Source organism: Eubalaena glacialis, chromosome 13, assembly GCF_028564815.1.
Source record: "Eubalaena glacialis isolate mEubGla1 chromosome 13, mEubGla1.1.hap2.+ XY, whole genome shotgun sequence".
Lineage (NCBI taxonomy): Eukaryota > Metazoa > Chordata > Mammalia > Artiodactyla > Balaenidae > Eubalaena > Eubalaena glacialis.
In genome coordinates, this window is record NC_083728.1 from 86702633 (window position 1) to 86716491 (window position 13859).

Consider the following 13859-nt stretch of genomic DNA (forward strand, 5'->3'; position numbering starts at 1 on the left):
TCGTTGCGGTGCGCTGGCTTCTCGTTGTGGCGGCTTCTCTTGTTGTGGAGCACGGGCTCTAGGCGCGGAGGCTTCAGTAGTTGTGGCTCGCGGGTCCTAGAGCGCAGGTTCAGCAGTTGTGGCACACGGGCTTAAGTTGCCCCGCGGCATGTGGGATCTTCCCGGACCTAGGGCTCGAACCCGTGTCCCCTGCACTGGCAGGCGGGTTCGTAACCACTGCGCCACCAGGGAAGTCCCGGGGAGGCTGCCTTTTAGGGGACTGGAGCGCTTCTCATTATGCTCAGCAATTCATTGTTTAATCTAAGACTATCCTGGGGTATTATGTTTATCTTATATTTTGCAGGCCTGGTAAATCCCCATTATCCAGAATCTCAGTGATCAGGAAGTGCCAAGAACAGAAAGGGTCTGGGATCTCATCCACAAACCATGGCCTTTCATGAGCCAGGGATGGCCGACATGGAAACAAGGGTCTTCGGGGCCAGTCCTGGGCACAGCCTGGGCTCTGTGCAGCTCTGCCCGTGCCACCTCTAGCTGTGCATCCCTGGGCAGGTTGCTTCACCCCTCTGGCGCCCCAAGCACGTTCTGAATTATGAGAGAGGTACAACTATGCTTTACATTGCTGTTTCTATCGAGTGCCTTCTGGTTCTCTGCACGCTGGTCGTCTCTCTCTGTGATCAGATCAGATCCTTTTGGCCGAAATAGCCTGCAGAGGCGCCTCTGGGCTCCACTTGGCTGGGGGTACAGAACTCAATTCAGTCACCTGCTAGCTTGGGGCACATAGTTAACTTCCCTGAGCCTCGGTTTCCTCATCTGTCAAATGGCGACTTTGCCACCCCCTCACAGTGTGACAAGAGGTCTAAAGGACTGCAGAGGGTGAGAGGGCCTCACCCAGAACCTGGCCCCCAACGGGGATGCCGCAAATGGAGCGTTCACTGGCCAGCCTCCCCGGAAGTTTGGGAGTGGACGAGCCACGATGCTCTTTGGTTAATTAAGTGGGTGATGGCCACATTCTCCAGACAGATACGCAGTCCTAAGCAGTGAAGGGAGATGGGAAGACCCAGGCTCCCAAATCGAGTCCCTTACCTTCTCCCCGAAGATCCTCTGACAGATGCCGTTCTTGGCCAGCTTCTCCTTCACCTGCCGGGTGAGCTCGATGGTGTCCACCTCCTGGTACATGTAGATCTCGTACTGCTCGGGGGTCAGCGGAGGGACCGAGGGCTTGGTGGGCTTCGACAGGGGCACGATGGGGGAGGAGGGCAGAGGGCTGTTCTGGGGTGTCTCGCTGCGGCTGGCTCCGGTGAGGCTCAGCTCTGAGCTCTGGGAGTACGGCGACTCGGCGCTGGGCCAGTCCTTCCAGTATTCTGACGACGAGGGGCCCTGGAGCTGGCCGCGCTCGGCCCGCGCCTGCCCGCCACTGCCGCTGCCGCCTTTTTCTTTCCCGCCGCTGGCTTCTTCAGCCTTGGGGTCTTCGGGGGGAGCGCTGCTCTTCCTCTCGGGCTGGACGGCGCTCCACCAGTGGTCTTTCCACACGCCGCTGCGGCCCAGCTCGCTCTTCACGTGTCTGAGGACCCCCTGTGCGGAGTCGGCCGCCCCCGGGAGGTCTGGCCCGGGCACGTCCTGGGACTCCTTCTTCAGGGCCGGGGGGTTGGGCAGAGCGGGGGCGCTGGAGTCGGGAGCCGAGGGGGCCTTCTTCAGGGAGACGGCTAATGGAGAGTAACCGGACACCGACGACATGGGCGAGGGGGGTATTAGCTTGGGGGTCAGGATGGCGATGTCCGTCTGGGACAGCGGCGCTGGCTTTAAGGCGGGGTCGAGGGCGGCCTGCTGGGCCTCCATCTCGCGGCGGGCCTGCTGCAGGATGGAGCGGATGGCGTCGTCGGAGTTCCCGCTGCTGGACACCGAGGAAGGCTGGGCCGGCTCTGCTGCGGAGCAAACACAGAGGTGAGACGGTGGCGGCACCGCCCCGTGCTTTTTCACTCCACTTCATCCTGACCTGACCTGCCACCGCATGCAGGTTACTGGGGAGAACCTCACGGCTCTGCTTCTCCGACGTTTCCCCCGTCGTGAAACGTTCACGCACCCTGTCCGAGCAGTGATAGAGGGGCCAACGCGCCTGCTGTGCGACCACATGGCCTCCGCGACACACCAGCCGAAGGGGTAAGTTGTGATCACGAGTGTGATGGGGGGCGGGGGGGGGGTACGTGTGCAAATGCTCTGTGACTCTCTTTCCGGGATGACTTTAAACTTAACATTCTCATGTGCTATATCCCAAAATTCCAGTGGTTTTGTTAGCTCAGATCCCCTTCCGGGTGGGTGACTACGGTGCGGCCACCAAGGGGGAGGGGGAGGGGGAGGGGGAGGGGGAGGGGGAGGGCCAATGGGGGGGTCAGTGGGCAGGCCCTAGCTCAGGAACCCAGGGGAGTGACCAGGTGGTGGCAGGTGCTAAGCGGTCACAGCTGCCTGCAGCCAGGCCTGGTAGGGCCTCGCGACCACGTCTGTGGTGGAAGGACTCCACGGAGCAGGGGCTTCGTGGGCACAGGGCAGGGGTGTGTCTGTGTTGAACCCCGGGTAGAGCACTCAGGTTTCCTCTCTAGCGGAAGGTCTGAGCTGAATCTACAGCCTGGTGCGCCTCTCAATCAAAGCTCAGCCGGAGAGAAGCTGAAATGTGGGTGTTCTCTTACACAAGGCAGCTCTCCGGGAGCTCTGAGGGCCGACTCCTGAAGCAGACTGACTGCAGAGGTGGGGACATCCACCCTTTAACACTCCCTGCTCCTCCCTGGCAACGTTTGTTCCGTAAAGCAGCTGTGGTCAAGTACATACCCAAGTAGCAAAAGCCTGTGTTGCACTTAAAAAAGGGAATCTGATACAAACTACTTGCTAATTTAAGTCACGGAGATTCTAGGCCAGGGGTACATTCTTGAGTCAATGCTAGGGAATGACCTAGAATGGTAACTATTAGCAAAATAGACATCACACAGACCTGCTCCCCTCTGTGCTTGCCTAAAGGCTTGAAAACATACATTCTATTTTTTTTTTAAACAAAGTTAATCACTGCTGACCAGAACGCTCATGACAATTCTTTTAACTAAGTGTGGAAGACAGTGGTCGAAGACTTGGACTCCGTACCGGTTTTCTGTACTTGCAGCTCCCTTTTGGCTTGTTCCAGGATGGACTTGATTGCTTCATCGGACCCGGTCTCTGAGGCTCGGATCCGGGTGGTGATGTTACCTGCAGGGAGAAGCCACACCAATGACATCAAACTCACACCTGGAACAAAATTTAGGGCTGCACAAAGACGTCATTCTGATAAATAGCTGCCGAGTTGAGGCCGGTGATGACACGGAGGCAGGCGTGGCCTCCCGTTTACCTGTACCTGCTGTGCGTGCAACTTCACAGCAGGTACCACGGCCCCGGGGCAGGAAGGGCTTCCTACTGACTCCACCTGGCGTCAGACAGTGTTCAGCCAGTGGGACAAGCTCTCACATTACCCAAGCTGGACGTCACCCGTGGGTTGGGACCAGGGAGAGCGAATCATTTAATCCGGTATAAGAAAAAGATGAAGGATTAAAAGGCAACGCTTTTTTTGTGAGTCATTTAAAAACAACTCCAACAGCTGCTTTGGCTTGGGACTACGTTCAAGGCTTTGTACGTGTCCTTGAGGCCAGTATCCCAGAGCGGAAAAATGGGTAGAGAGGGCAAGGGGTGGAGGCTGATTCTCTCGCTATCGTTTGCTCGTACAAGGTGAAGAGGCTGAAGGCTTAAGTTAAAAGTTTCGGGTCTCTTATCACATACTATCTTTTGAAAATTTATGAACAAGGAGAGGAGCCTGCGGACATTCCTAAAGGACAAGAATTCCGTCTTTCGGTCACATGGTGATACTCTGCCGAGCAGCCACGTGCACAGATGCACTGAAGCTACTACGGCCCGGGGGCTGGCCCCGGTTCTTCCCGGAAGCCGTCCACGTGTTTGCATTGGTCACTACCTCACTAAGTGTGAACCGCCACATTAAACCATTTAAAAACAAGCAAACCACCGGGACAAAACCCCATCAAAGCTGCGACTCCAAGGAGTGCCATGGGGGCTGGCAAGCCAGTTCCATTTGGGATCTGTCCCCTCTGTCATGCCCTCGACATATTTCATAGTTCAGGGAAGGTACAAGGAAGCAGCAGTATCTCATCTGACTCAGTCACCTGATTTCTTCTCAGAGCAACAAATGTTACTCTTTCACCTGCTTCTGAGAAAATGGGGAAAGGCGTAATTTGAATCTAAGAGGGGGGGCGGGTGTGGGCTTCGCATTTTGGGGCTCATCTTAGCAGTGCCGCCCCCTCCTGCGCTCAGTAGAGCGCGGGCAGCTCAGGGGGAAGGGGCTGTGCGTACTTGAACCCGTGCTTTGTTTTATACTTACTAGCTCTGTTTTTCCATCAGGTTCCAGGCCAGAATCACACTGTACAGTTTTAACCCAAATACACAGCTAAGGACATGCTGCTTCCTAGGTTACTAACTGCAAAGAAAAACACCTGCCTGCGACATACCTTCAGACCCATTTCTTCGTTTCGGTACTTCCTGAAAGAGTCTGTTCAGGCTCTGGCCTGGATTCTCTGTTGAAAAACAAGTGTGGTAAGAACAAAACAATCAGGGGGATGGTGGTGTTGACGATATGGGCTGCGTGATATGAAATCTGAGCCGCCTGTCACTACAGAGAGGGCTCAGGGCTGCCTGTGCCACTTGGGAGTCACTAGAAACTTCGGAGAGGCCCTTCCCTGGCTGAGTGGCTCACAGAGGCCACGGCTCTGCCACCAGAGGGGATTAGATGGACCTAGGTGGCGGCCTGTGGCACCAGCGCCACGGGGGTCAAACGGAGGGAGGAGGGCCGCCAAGCGGATCGCCCACCAGCCCCGGAACAAAGCTCGCATTAATCATCCAAAGACAGTCAATTTCGGTTAACATCGCCGTGAGAGGCTCGGTGCCCTTTGTGCAAACGGACGCTGTTTGAAGCGTCTGCCTTCTCTGAGTCTAAATCTCAAGTGCGTCTGAGAAGAGTCCCTTCCTCTATCACTGCTGACTTAGCAGAAGGATCCCCTGTCGTTAAAGAGGGAAGGAGTTCTTGCAGTTAGGGACGGGACGGACTTTTTATCTTTTTATGGGCGGGGGGTAGGAAGTGTGTTTTAATACCACTTTCATGTATCTTACTCAAGGCAGGCATGTTTCGCCGGTAATGCTAAACAGACCGCTAGCGGGACGTAAACACGGGGAGTGTGACCGTGGGCCTCGCTCCCACTGGTGCGGAGGGAGGAGGGGGGCGCACGTGGTCGGCTTGCCCTCCGCGTGGACCCAGCGTCGCGTGAGGACCGCCCCCGGCCAATGCTGCTGCTCTAGGGCCGGGTGGTACCCACGGGCCCCTCCCCACGTGAGGCCAGCACCTAAGGCCGGAAGGATCACTGGACACGAAACGCATCAGAACGCCGAGCGTGAGTTAATTCCCGCTGACTCAGTACGTGGTATTGAAATAGCGAGTCTACTACGCGTGAGGTGCCGAGCGATTTTCAGAGGCCAGACCCCCACCCCCCGCCGCCACAAGTCTAACAGCCTTAGCTCATGCCCCTCGGCCCTGAGCTCTGGCAATGGCAGGACTGAGAGCTGTACCTGGTGTGATGCACAAATGTCTCATCACACACACACACACACACACACACAGACACACCTCTCCATGACGGGCTCACACGTGGGCACCGACCCGTGAGTCTCTCACCTCTTTGTCTGCCTTGGATGCTGCGAAGAGCCAGGATGTTCTGCTCGTCCGAGAGGAACTGCTTCATCTTGTGAAACGGCTCCTTGCCGCGAACCGTCAGTTTATTCCACGGCTTGGGCCGGGCCAGAATCTCGCTCACGGACCCTTGAGACAGTCCCAAGACGTAGTGTCCGAAAATGCGCTGTCCGATATTGTGCTTGATCAGCTGCTCTTTCACCTGCCGGGCGATTTCTGCAGTGTCTATCTCCTCGCCCTCGGAGATGCTCCCAGCACTTTCTGACTGGCTGGGAGACGGGGCCATGCCATTTACATCAGGGCTTTGTTGTAATGGACTTTGGGAAGATATGGAGTTTGTGCTGTATGGACCTGTTGAAAAAATCGTGCTTGTGCTTCCTGCTTCCTGCATGGCCTTGGAGTAGAAGGACTGCATTAGCTGTCGTTGGAGGAGAGAGTTTAGTGCAAATTTTCCCGTAGAAGCCAGGGGCAGGCTGGGGCTTGCCAGGGATGAGCTGAAAAAGTCTTGCGTTAACCCCGCTGGTGAGAACTGGTGTGTACCATTAGTATTGGAAGCCTGCTCCCCCGTGTTGCGGGGCAACTGAGAAGGAGGGGAGGCCGGCAAAGGTCCAGGACGCCGACTCTCAGGCTGGTCTTTCCCTTTTCTCCTGGCTGACCCTACAAGGAAGGGCAAACATAATGCATTATGGGGGATTCAAAAGGGAAAAAAAACCAAGACCAAGATGCAAAGTTTGCCCCGCAAAAGGGAAAAAAAAAAAGTGCAGATTTTTTTTTTTTTTTTTTTTACAAGGGCCAATGAGGTGTGTTGGTTTGTTTTTCAATTGAATTTTTAAATTAGCCAAACGAGGCCCCCCGAAACAAGCAACATGCATTTCATGTTTGCACCTTTCTTGTACGTTGCAGCCTGGAGAGTTCCCCTTGACATAGACTCAAACTCCTAACGTGACAAGGAGCCGGTACCACACACAGTAAAGAGTCGGCAGGTCGCGGGCCTCTCATCGGGCCTCTAGCATTTGAGCTATAACCAGAAGGGCCCCACCTGAGGAGCAGCAAACACTGACATTTTGGGACCAACGGATTCTCACACCACTTGCTCTGAGGCGAATGCACCGCACCGAGTCCACTCGATCGAAGGCGCGCACATTTTAAGAATGAAATATCATCGGAGCCCGAGACACTCTTAAACGCTTTACCAGCTGCCAAAACCCGAAGCAGTCAGTGACGCCACCACTTTGGGACGAGCAAAGAAAGGCTAAGGATGGGGGAGGCGTTCCCAAGGAAAACCTGACAAAGGAAGAAAAGCTCCACTGAGCCGGGAAGGGCAGGGCCTGGCCCTGGAAGCAGCCCCGGAAACACCACGGGAGAGGCCGCATAACCAAGAAGAGACCAGAAAAGCCACCGTCCGCGAGCGAGCGCCCTCGTGGGCTCTCCCGCAGCACGGCCCTGCCTGCGCTCCGCAGACGCCCTGCGGCCACGCACCTTGCCTGGACCGTCTCGGAGCGGGTAGGGGCGGGGGGGTGAGGAGGACGAGGAGGAGACGGACACTTGTTAGTCAAGGTTCTCATCGCCCAGTGACGCCCGCCATGCATCGGCCCAGACTCACGGTTTGTCTTCCTCTTCCTCGACCCCGGGAGGGGCCAAGCGGACGCGAGACCCTGTCAACCTACCACTCAGGTCGCTGTTGGAGATGCGCAGCGCGGCGTTCTCGGACTGCAGCGAGCGGTTCTTCTCCAGCAGCAGTACCTCCAGGGGCCTGGATGAGTCCTAGACGGGGCAGAGCGGGGCTCACCGCGGGGCCGCCAGACCCCCAGGATCCCCGCTCTGACCTGACCACCCCCCGCCCTGCCCCCGAGGATGCTCCACGCACGTGGAGAACACTCGAGTTCCTTTCTGAGATAACTCATTTCAGTTGAAGTAATTTCTCTCTTTCTAGGCTCACACAGCTTCCAGACAGCTAATTATTCCCTCTTCTGTTCCCAAATCCGAGCATCTAGACCTATGCTTTGTTAGGCAATGGGAGACACAAACCTGTCAGAAAGGCCTGCAAAGGTGATCTCTTTTGGGTGCCAGCCACCAAGAGTCAGTGGCTGCCTTCTGGGCATCAGGAGCGGGATTCAACGTGATGACTTAAAATTTTAACTGGCCACTGGGTTACCGTGTGCCATTGTCATCTTGCCCGTTTCTTGTCCACGTGAGGCAGTAGATAATAAAAATTCCTAAGTCAGTCAGTCCATTTGGGGCTGATCTTTTAACACAACCTGAAATTGTTTGTACCCACGTTCTTAGTACCTGCCCAAGTTAAACTGCAATTTCACGTGAACGCAGTTACCAGTTTGAAAGACACTAACTTTTCTCTTCTTGCCCCTTTTAAGTTAAAGATAATTTGCTTTAACTTGGTGAAATATTCTTGAGGAGAAACACTGCGATGGTGAAGCAGTGACGCGGACGCTCACGCACACGGAAAGCAAAGGGAGACCATGTACCTGCGTCCCAGCTCCCTCGGCCGGAGCAAACTCCATGGACTTCAGGATGCTGCGGAGAGCAAGACAGAGCCGTTACCCCTGCTCGGACCTTTGGGGGCAGCCGCACTCACGAGCGGTCACGTCACCGCTTCCTGCTCTCCAGGAACCGAGGAGCTGACAACTTTAACAACTTCCCTGGCAGCTTTATCATCTGATAGCGTCTCTGGAATAACTATTCGACTAGCAGTTGGCCAGCGAAAGTTTCTTGCCCAGCATGTAAATCATTCCATATGGAATCACACCAGGTCTGTTCAGAGTATAATTTTAAAGTTGAGCTGAACGCAGACGTAACACTGCTGTAAGTGGAATGTATTTGTAAAGCTGAGAAGGGCTGAAAAAGCTGTAACGAGGAAGCTGGGGAGAGGAACCTATGCCCCGGGCCGCTGCCCCTCAGGCACACTTGGCAGCTGCCGCCCGGGGATGGGCCAGGAGCGAGGGCCCACCGCTGGATGGCTCAAAGGCGGCAGCGGACTGTCTGCAGCCCAGGCTGGGGAAGGAGCCACTGCCAAGGTGTGGGCGCGAGGGCTTACGTCTCCTTTGTTCTCCTTACCATGGAAACCGCTCCGGTCTCGGCCTGTGTCAACAAGTCCGAGAGCTGAGGGAGCGCAGGTGCCCAGGACTGCTGTTCACAGCGTTCCGCACACGTGGACACTCCTTTCTTTCTGTGGGTCCATGTGGCCCCAAGGAGCCCAGGTGCTCCCCTCACGCTCGAGGCGGGAAGGTGAGAAAGAGGGCAGCTTCCATCCCGGGCACTGGGCCTCCTGCGCTCTCCCAGCTGTGCCTCTAGCCTCGGCCCTTCTTTAAGATCAACGGCAGTGCCATCGGACAGCACAGCGTGCCCGGGGCCCAGGGGCCCCCTCTGTGCCACGGCCCCCGGGAGGTTCAGTAAGGAGCCGACCGCTCTTAGCTTCCCTGTGGTTGTATCTTTGTAGTGGCCCCTGTCGGGTAAACTAACAAAAGGGGAACAGGGAGGAGCTCATAATTTTGTCTTATGATGAGCTACTACCGAGAATAATAAGAACCCTGGGCCGCATTGCATCAGCCAGGAGAGAAGAGGCGGGCAGTCTGGACAAGCCTGTCTTTTCTTCGTGGCTGTCACATTGTTTGCAGCTATATTCTTGTCTGAGGGCCTCTTTAGGATCATGTAAGAAACGACTAAGTGCATCTGAATTTATACTGAAAACATCAGAGTCTTCATTTATTGACCAAGTTTACCGACAGCTACTATGTGCCTGGCGCTGTGCAGACTCAGAACCACTCCTCATCCTCAGGGACCCTACAGGTGACTCTGGGTGGAAGACAAGATCCAAACAGCACCAGCAGGAGAAAGCCCGGGCAGGAGACGGCTCTGTCTCATGAGACGTCAGTGTTTGTGAAGGGCCTTGAAGGAGCAAAATGCTTTACAGACTCCTGGGGTGGGGTACGGTGGGGACCTCAGGGGAAGAGATGGGACGCAACGGGCACTGGTGCGCATCCAGAGGGCGTGTGGATCACCAGGAATTGGGAAGCCAGGGACACCTTCTAGCAGAAGAGCCACCTGAATGGGGCCGTGCTGGGGCCGTGGTGGGCAGATGTAGCAGAAGGGCTGGCAGGAATGTGGGAGGCTGTCCTGGGAGAGGGTGAGGGCCAGCGAGTGGCCAGGCAGGCGGACCTGGGAGGGAGCAGCCTGGGGCCAAGAAGCCTTGGCTCTCGGTGAGAGAGGTGAACTCAGAGGAGGGGGTGTGGGACCGGCCTCAGCCTGGGAAGGGCGGGGGCTCGGGAGAAGGCCTTCAAGTCAGTTTTTCCGATTCAACACTAGGGAGGGTGCACATTGTCTTTTCTTTTTCTTTTGAGGCGGGAAGAAGAGGGAAAGGGATGGGGAGGCGGGTAGAGAAGTAAAAAATATACCTCCCGGAAATGGGGTGGGGGAGAGGACAGAGCTCAAAGCAGCTGGCCCTGCAGAGAGTTGAGGGGCTGTCCGAGGAGGCGTGCAGAGTCCCTCTGTGTCATGCGGGTGAGGATGCGCGGGGAGAGAAGGGAGCGGAGCTCCCGGGGGTCACCCCGCCAGAGAGAAGGCTCCTGACGCAGGGGCGAGAAGGTCGAAGGGGCCTTCCAGTGGGCTTTTTTAGCAAACCCGCGGGAATGGAATTAAGAATCTGAAGAACAGCATGGGGAGTGGGTGTAGGCTTATTTTAAAAGGAGAAATTAAAAATGTCAGCGAGAGCGAAGAGCTGATGGGAGGGGTAGGAAGGAAGGGACCAGCGTGGCGGGGTCAGCCTGGAGAGACGGGGTGGGGGGGGGGGGTGGGGGCGGGGGGAGAAGCCAAGACCAGAGGAGTCGTTTCGAGGCAAAGGCTCCGGGAGCCGCGGGCGTCTGTCCCCTCCGTCAGGCAGAGCACTGGGGGGGTCTGCTGAGGGGTCGGGGTGCAGCTGGGGGCAGAAGGGTATGCCGAGGGCGTGGCAAGTCCCCCAGGAAGCAGAGGCGGCCAGCAGCAGGGGAGAGGCCCGGAGCCCGCAGGGACCCAGGCCCAGGGACTCCTCTGCAGTGTTTGCCAACCTGGCTGGGGAGGAGGGGGCAGCTCGGGTGACTCTCCGAGGCGAGGGAGAAGGACAAGGGGGGGCCGTGTGCACTGTGGGGGGACTGCCCGTGAGCTCTAGGCGGGCCAAGGGCAGCTCAGGGGAAGGAGTTTGAGGCGGGAGGGTCAGGCTGGGCGCCGGGGCCCAAGGAGGGAGCTTCTAAGCGTGAGAACATGAGCATCAGAACCAAGGATGACAAGCTCTCAGCTGCTGCCTCTCGGGTGGAGGCCGGGGGAAGAAAGTCCCATAGTTTAAGCCAGGGAGGTGTGAGGCCTCAATTGGAAAATGTTTCCTTGCTCCGTTCTCCTTCTGTCTGGGGAACTTACAGCTGAAAAATAAGCTCATATTTTACATTTCCTATAAAGGCAGTATCTCCCCTGATTCCGTGCATATTGGCAATTTTTATGCACAGAGTTTCATAAAAAGTCCAAAGAATTCAGGCATAGGCCTGAGTGCAAACACCCGCCATGTTGGGTAGCCCGGGATGCGGCCCAGTGGTGGAGGTCAGCCGAGGACCCCGCAGCTGCCCCCTCGCTGACACGGTGTTTCCTTAGCAAATGTCCCCAGTGAGCCCTGGCTTGTGAATGGCCGCGCTGCGTCTCCAAACTTACTTTAGCTCTTTCTTCACCTCTTCATAGTCAGCCTGTCCTTTGAGTTTTTCTTCCAGTTGCTGAAAACAGAGAGGGATTTTATTAGTGGTCGTGTCTGAAAAAGGCTGATGGGCTTTGCCATAGACTGAATGTGGTGTGTCCCCCCAAATTCAAATGTTGAGACCTTAACCCCCAACATGGTGATGGCATCAGGAGGTGGCGCTATTGGGAGGTGTTGAGGTCATGAGTGGAATTAGTGACTTAAAAGAGACCCCCGAGAGGCCCCTCGCCGTTTCCACCATGTGAGGACACAGCGGGAAGGCGGCAGTCTGTGAACCAAGAAGGGAGCCCTCAACAGACACAGAAAATGCCGGAGCCTCATCTTGGACTTCCAGCCTCAGAATTGTGAGAAACAAGTGTCTGTTGTTTACATCACCTGGTCTCTGGTATCCCGTCATGGCAGCCGCAACGGGCTAAGACCCTTCACTGACTACGTCCCCTGTAAAGCATCCAGCAGCCCCGAGGGAGCCCAGACATGTGCAGTGAAAGGTGACAACTGTGGAGTCGTCCCTTGTCCTTTGCTTAGTGCCTGGTGTTGAGTGGGCACAGGCGTGCGTGCGCACCACACACACACATACACACACGGCAACCATAAGGTTGTAACATAAAACCCAATGAAAGTAGAAGGAAAAAGCTTTACAGAAGTGGAAAATCGAACAAGGAAAAGGCCATTTTGTATGAAATCCCACAAAATGGCCAACAGAATGAAGAGACGCTCTACTGGTGTTTTAAAAGCAGCGTGTGGCTTTTCACAAACTACGTGAGGCCAGCTGACAGGTACGGTTAGTTGTCAACACCTTTGGTGGGACCCTGCTGATAAGAGATACAGCCCTTTTGTCACTGAGGTCAGCATCAGATAGGCACCAGGGAAAATGCGTTTGTCCTTCTGGAGGGATCCCCCCAGACGCAGGGATTTTAGCAGTGGAGGCCGGTCCGCTGGGTGGTCAGTGGTTTCTCCGACCGACGGTCCTGCAGGGAGGGCCCTCGCAGGGCACCTTGGCCAGCAGGGCCACGGCTGGGCATGGCTGACTCCCTGGCCCTAGAATGCCCTTCAGAGGGAAGGTCAGGGGCCCTTTGGCAAGCTTCCCAGGTACGGTGATGTTCTGCTGTGCTCCATTCACCTCTGTGAGCTCACTTGGTACCCATGTGGCTGTTTGTGCCCAGAGCCCTGCGGGGCCTTCTTGCCAGGAAGAGCCTTTGCTATAGAGTGGTCGGCAGAGGGTGCTTCCTTCTGTGAAGGTGCTTTTGGCCTAGTTTGTTTTTGCCCTTCCCCCTTCAACCAAAGGAGTTCCTTGTGGGAAGTAAGACAGCTTGACATAAAACACAAAGACTCAGCCAGCAGGGGTTCCTGACCACTTAGCATCTTTCCAAGCCTGGGGTGAACGAATTTCAATTCTTGAATCAACAGGCCCTTCCCATCCCCAGGGCTTCTAGTTACCTTTTTAGGCTCTACTTGACCAGCCACGTCTATGATCACAGTTTAAAGCCGACTGAGAACATTCTAGAGTTTGGGGAGAAGATTCCCACCTGGCCCACTAGCCTTGATGCTCACCTGAATCCCACGAGGCCCCATTTAGCCCATCTTTTCCTTTTGCCTTTGCTGGCGGTTGCCTTTGCTGGCGGTTTCTTGTGTGTGTATTTTCCATTGTGTAGAATTGCTCTGCCCTAGTTCCTTTTTAAGACCTCTTGCCTGTATTATAATGGTTTCTCCTCATAATCAAACAGGGCAGCAGGCACTCATCTTCCGACAAAAGATGCTCAGAAGGTGCTCGTGAAGACATGATTCTTTCATTCTCCTCCCTGTGGTCGGATAGTGGGAAGCCCTTCCCAACACAAGATTGCCCAGTGCTGCCGGGACGCAAAGCACCTTTGGAGGCTGGGACTCACTGACGCTGCACGCGGAGCACGCATATAAAGTGGTCACGTTCAGAGAACAGGAGACGGGCAGGAAGAACGGCAGACACGAAGCTTCTGGACCTGGCACGGCCCAGAACCTGGAGTCAGCTCTGTCACTCACGAGCTGGGCCCTTTGGGCACGTCAAACAGCGGCTCATCTGTGAGATGGGAAGACCGGTAACCACCAAGTACTGAGCGAAGGGGCACGAGACAAGGAGCTGGTGCAGATGCTGGCACCGAGGGGCCTTCGATGCGGGACCATTGTCGCTGCCAGGTCCTGCTGCGGGTTCCCTGAGAGCACGGCTGCAGGCCTTCGATCAGCCCAGATCAGAAGGTTTTCGGGCTGGAATCTGTCTGGTTAAATGTGAGTTTTCACTGAGAACCAAACAGCTTCCACTGAAATTTCTGCCATTTGCCTGGGGGCAGCATAGTCAGGAAGAAACCAAGATGGTGTGTGCAAATCTCTGTTGAA

At 55.8% G+C, this 13859-nt stretch overlaps 1 protein-coding gene across 6 annotated transcripts in view; it reads right to left on the reverse strand.

Moving 5' to 3' along the window:
• CUX1 (cut like homeobox 1) overlaps positions 1–13859 on the reverse strand; it is a 377925-nt gene that overhangs the window by 62018 nt on the left and 302048 nt on the right. For 3 of the 6 annotated variants that reach the window (XM_061209654.1, XM_061209653.1, XM_061209655.1), the window contains exons 12-18: positions 11453–11511; positions 8248–8296; positions 7432–7528; positions 5750–6421; positions 4533–4598; positions 3127–3228; positions 1084–1922 (exon numbers count right to left, since the gene is read on the reverse strand). In XM_061209654.1, coding sequence (XP_061065637.1) covers positions 1084–1922; positions 3127–3228; positions 4533–4598; positions 5750–6421; positions 7432–7528; positions 8248–8296; positions 11453–11511 — 1884 coding nt within the window. The remainder of the gene's footprint in view (positions 1–1083; positions 1923–3126; positions 3229–4532; positions 4599–5749; positions 6422–7431; positions 7529–8247; positions 8297–11452; positions 11512–13859) is intronic. The other 3 variants (XM_061209658.1, XM_061209657.1, XM_061209656.1) reach the window with 1 other exon arrangement.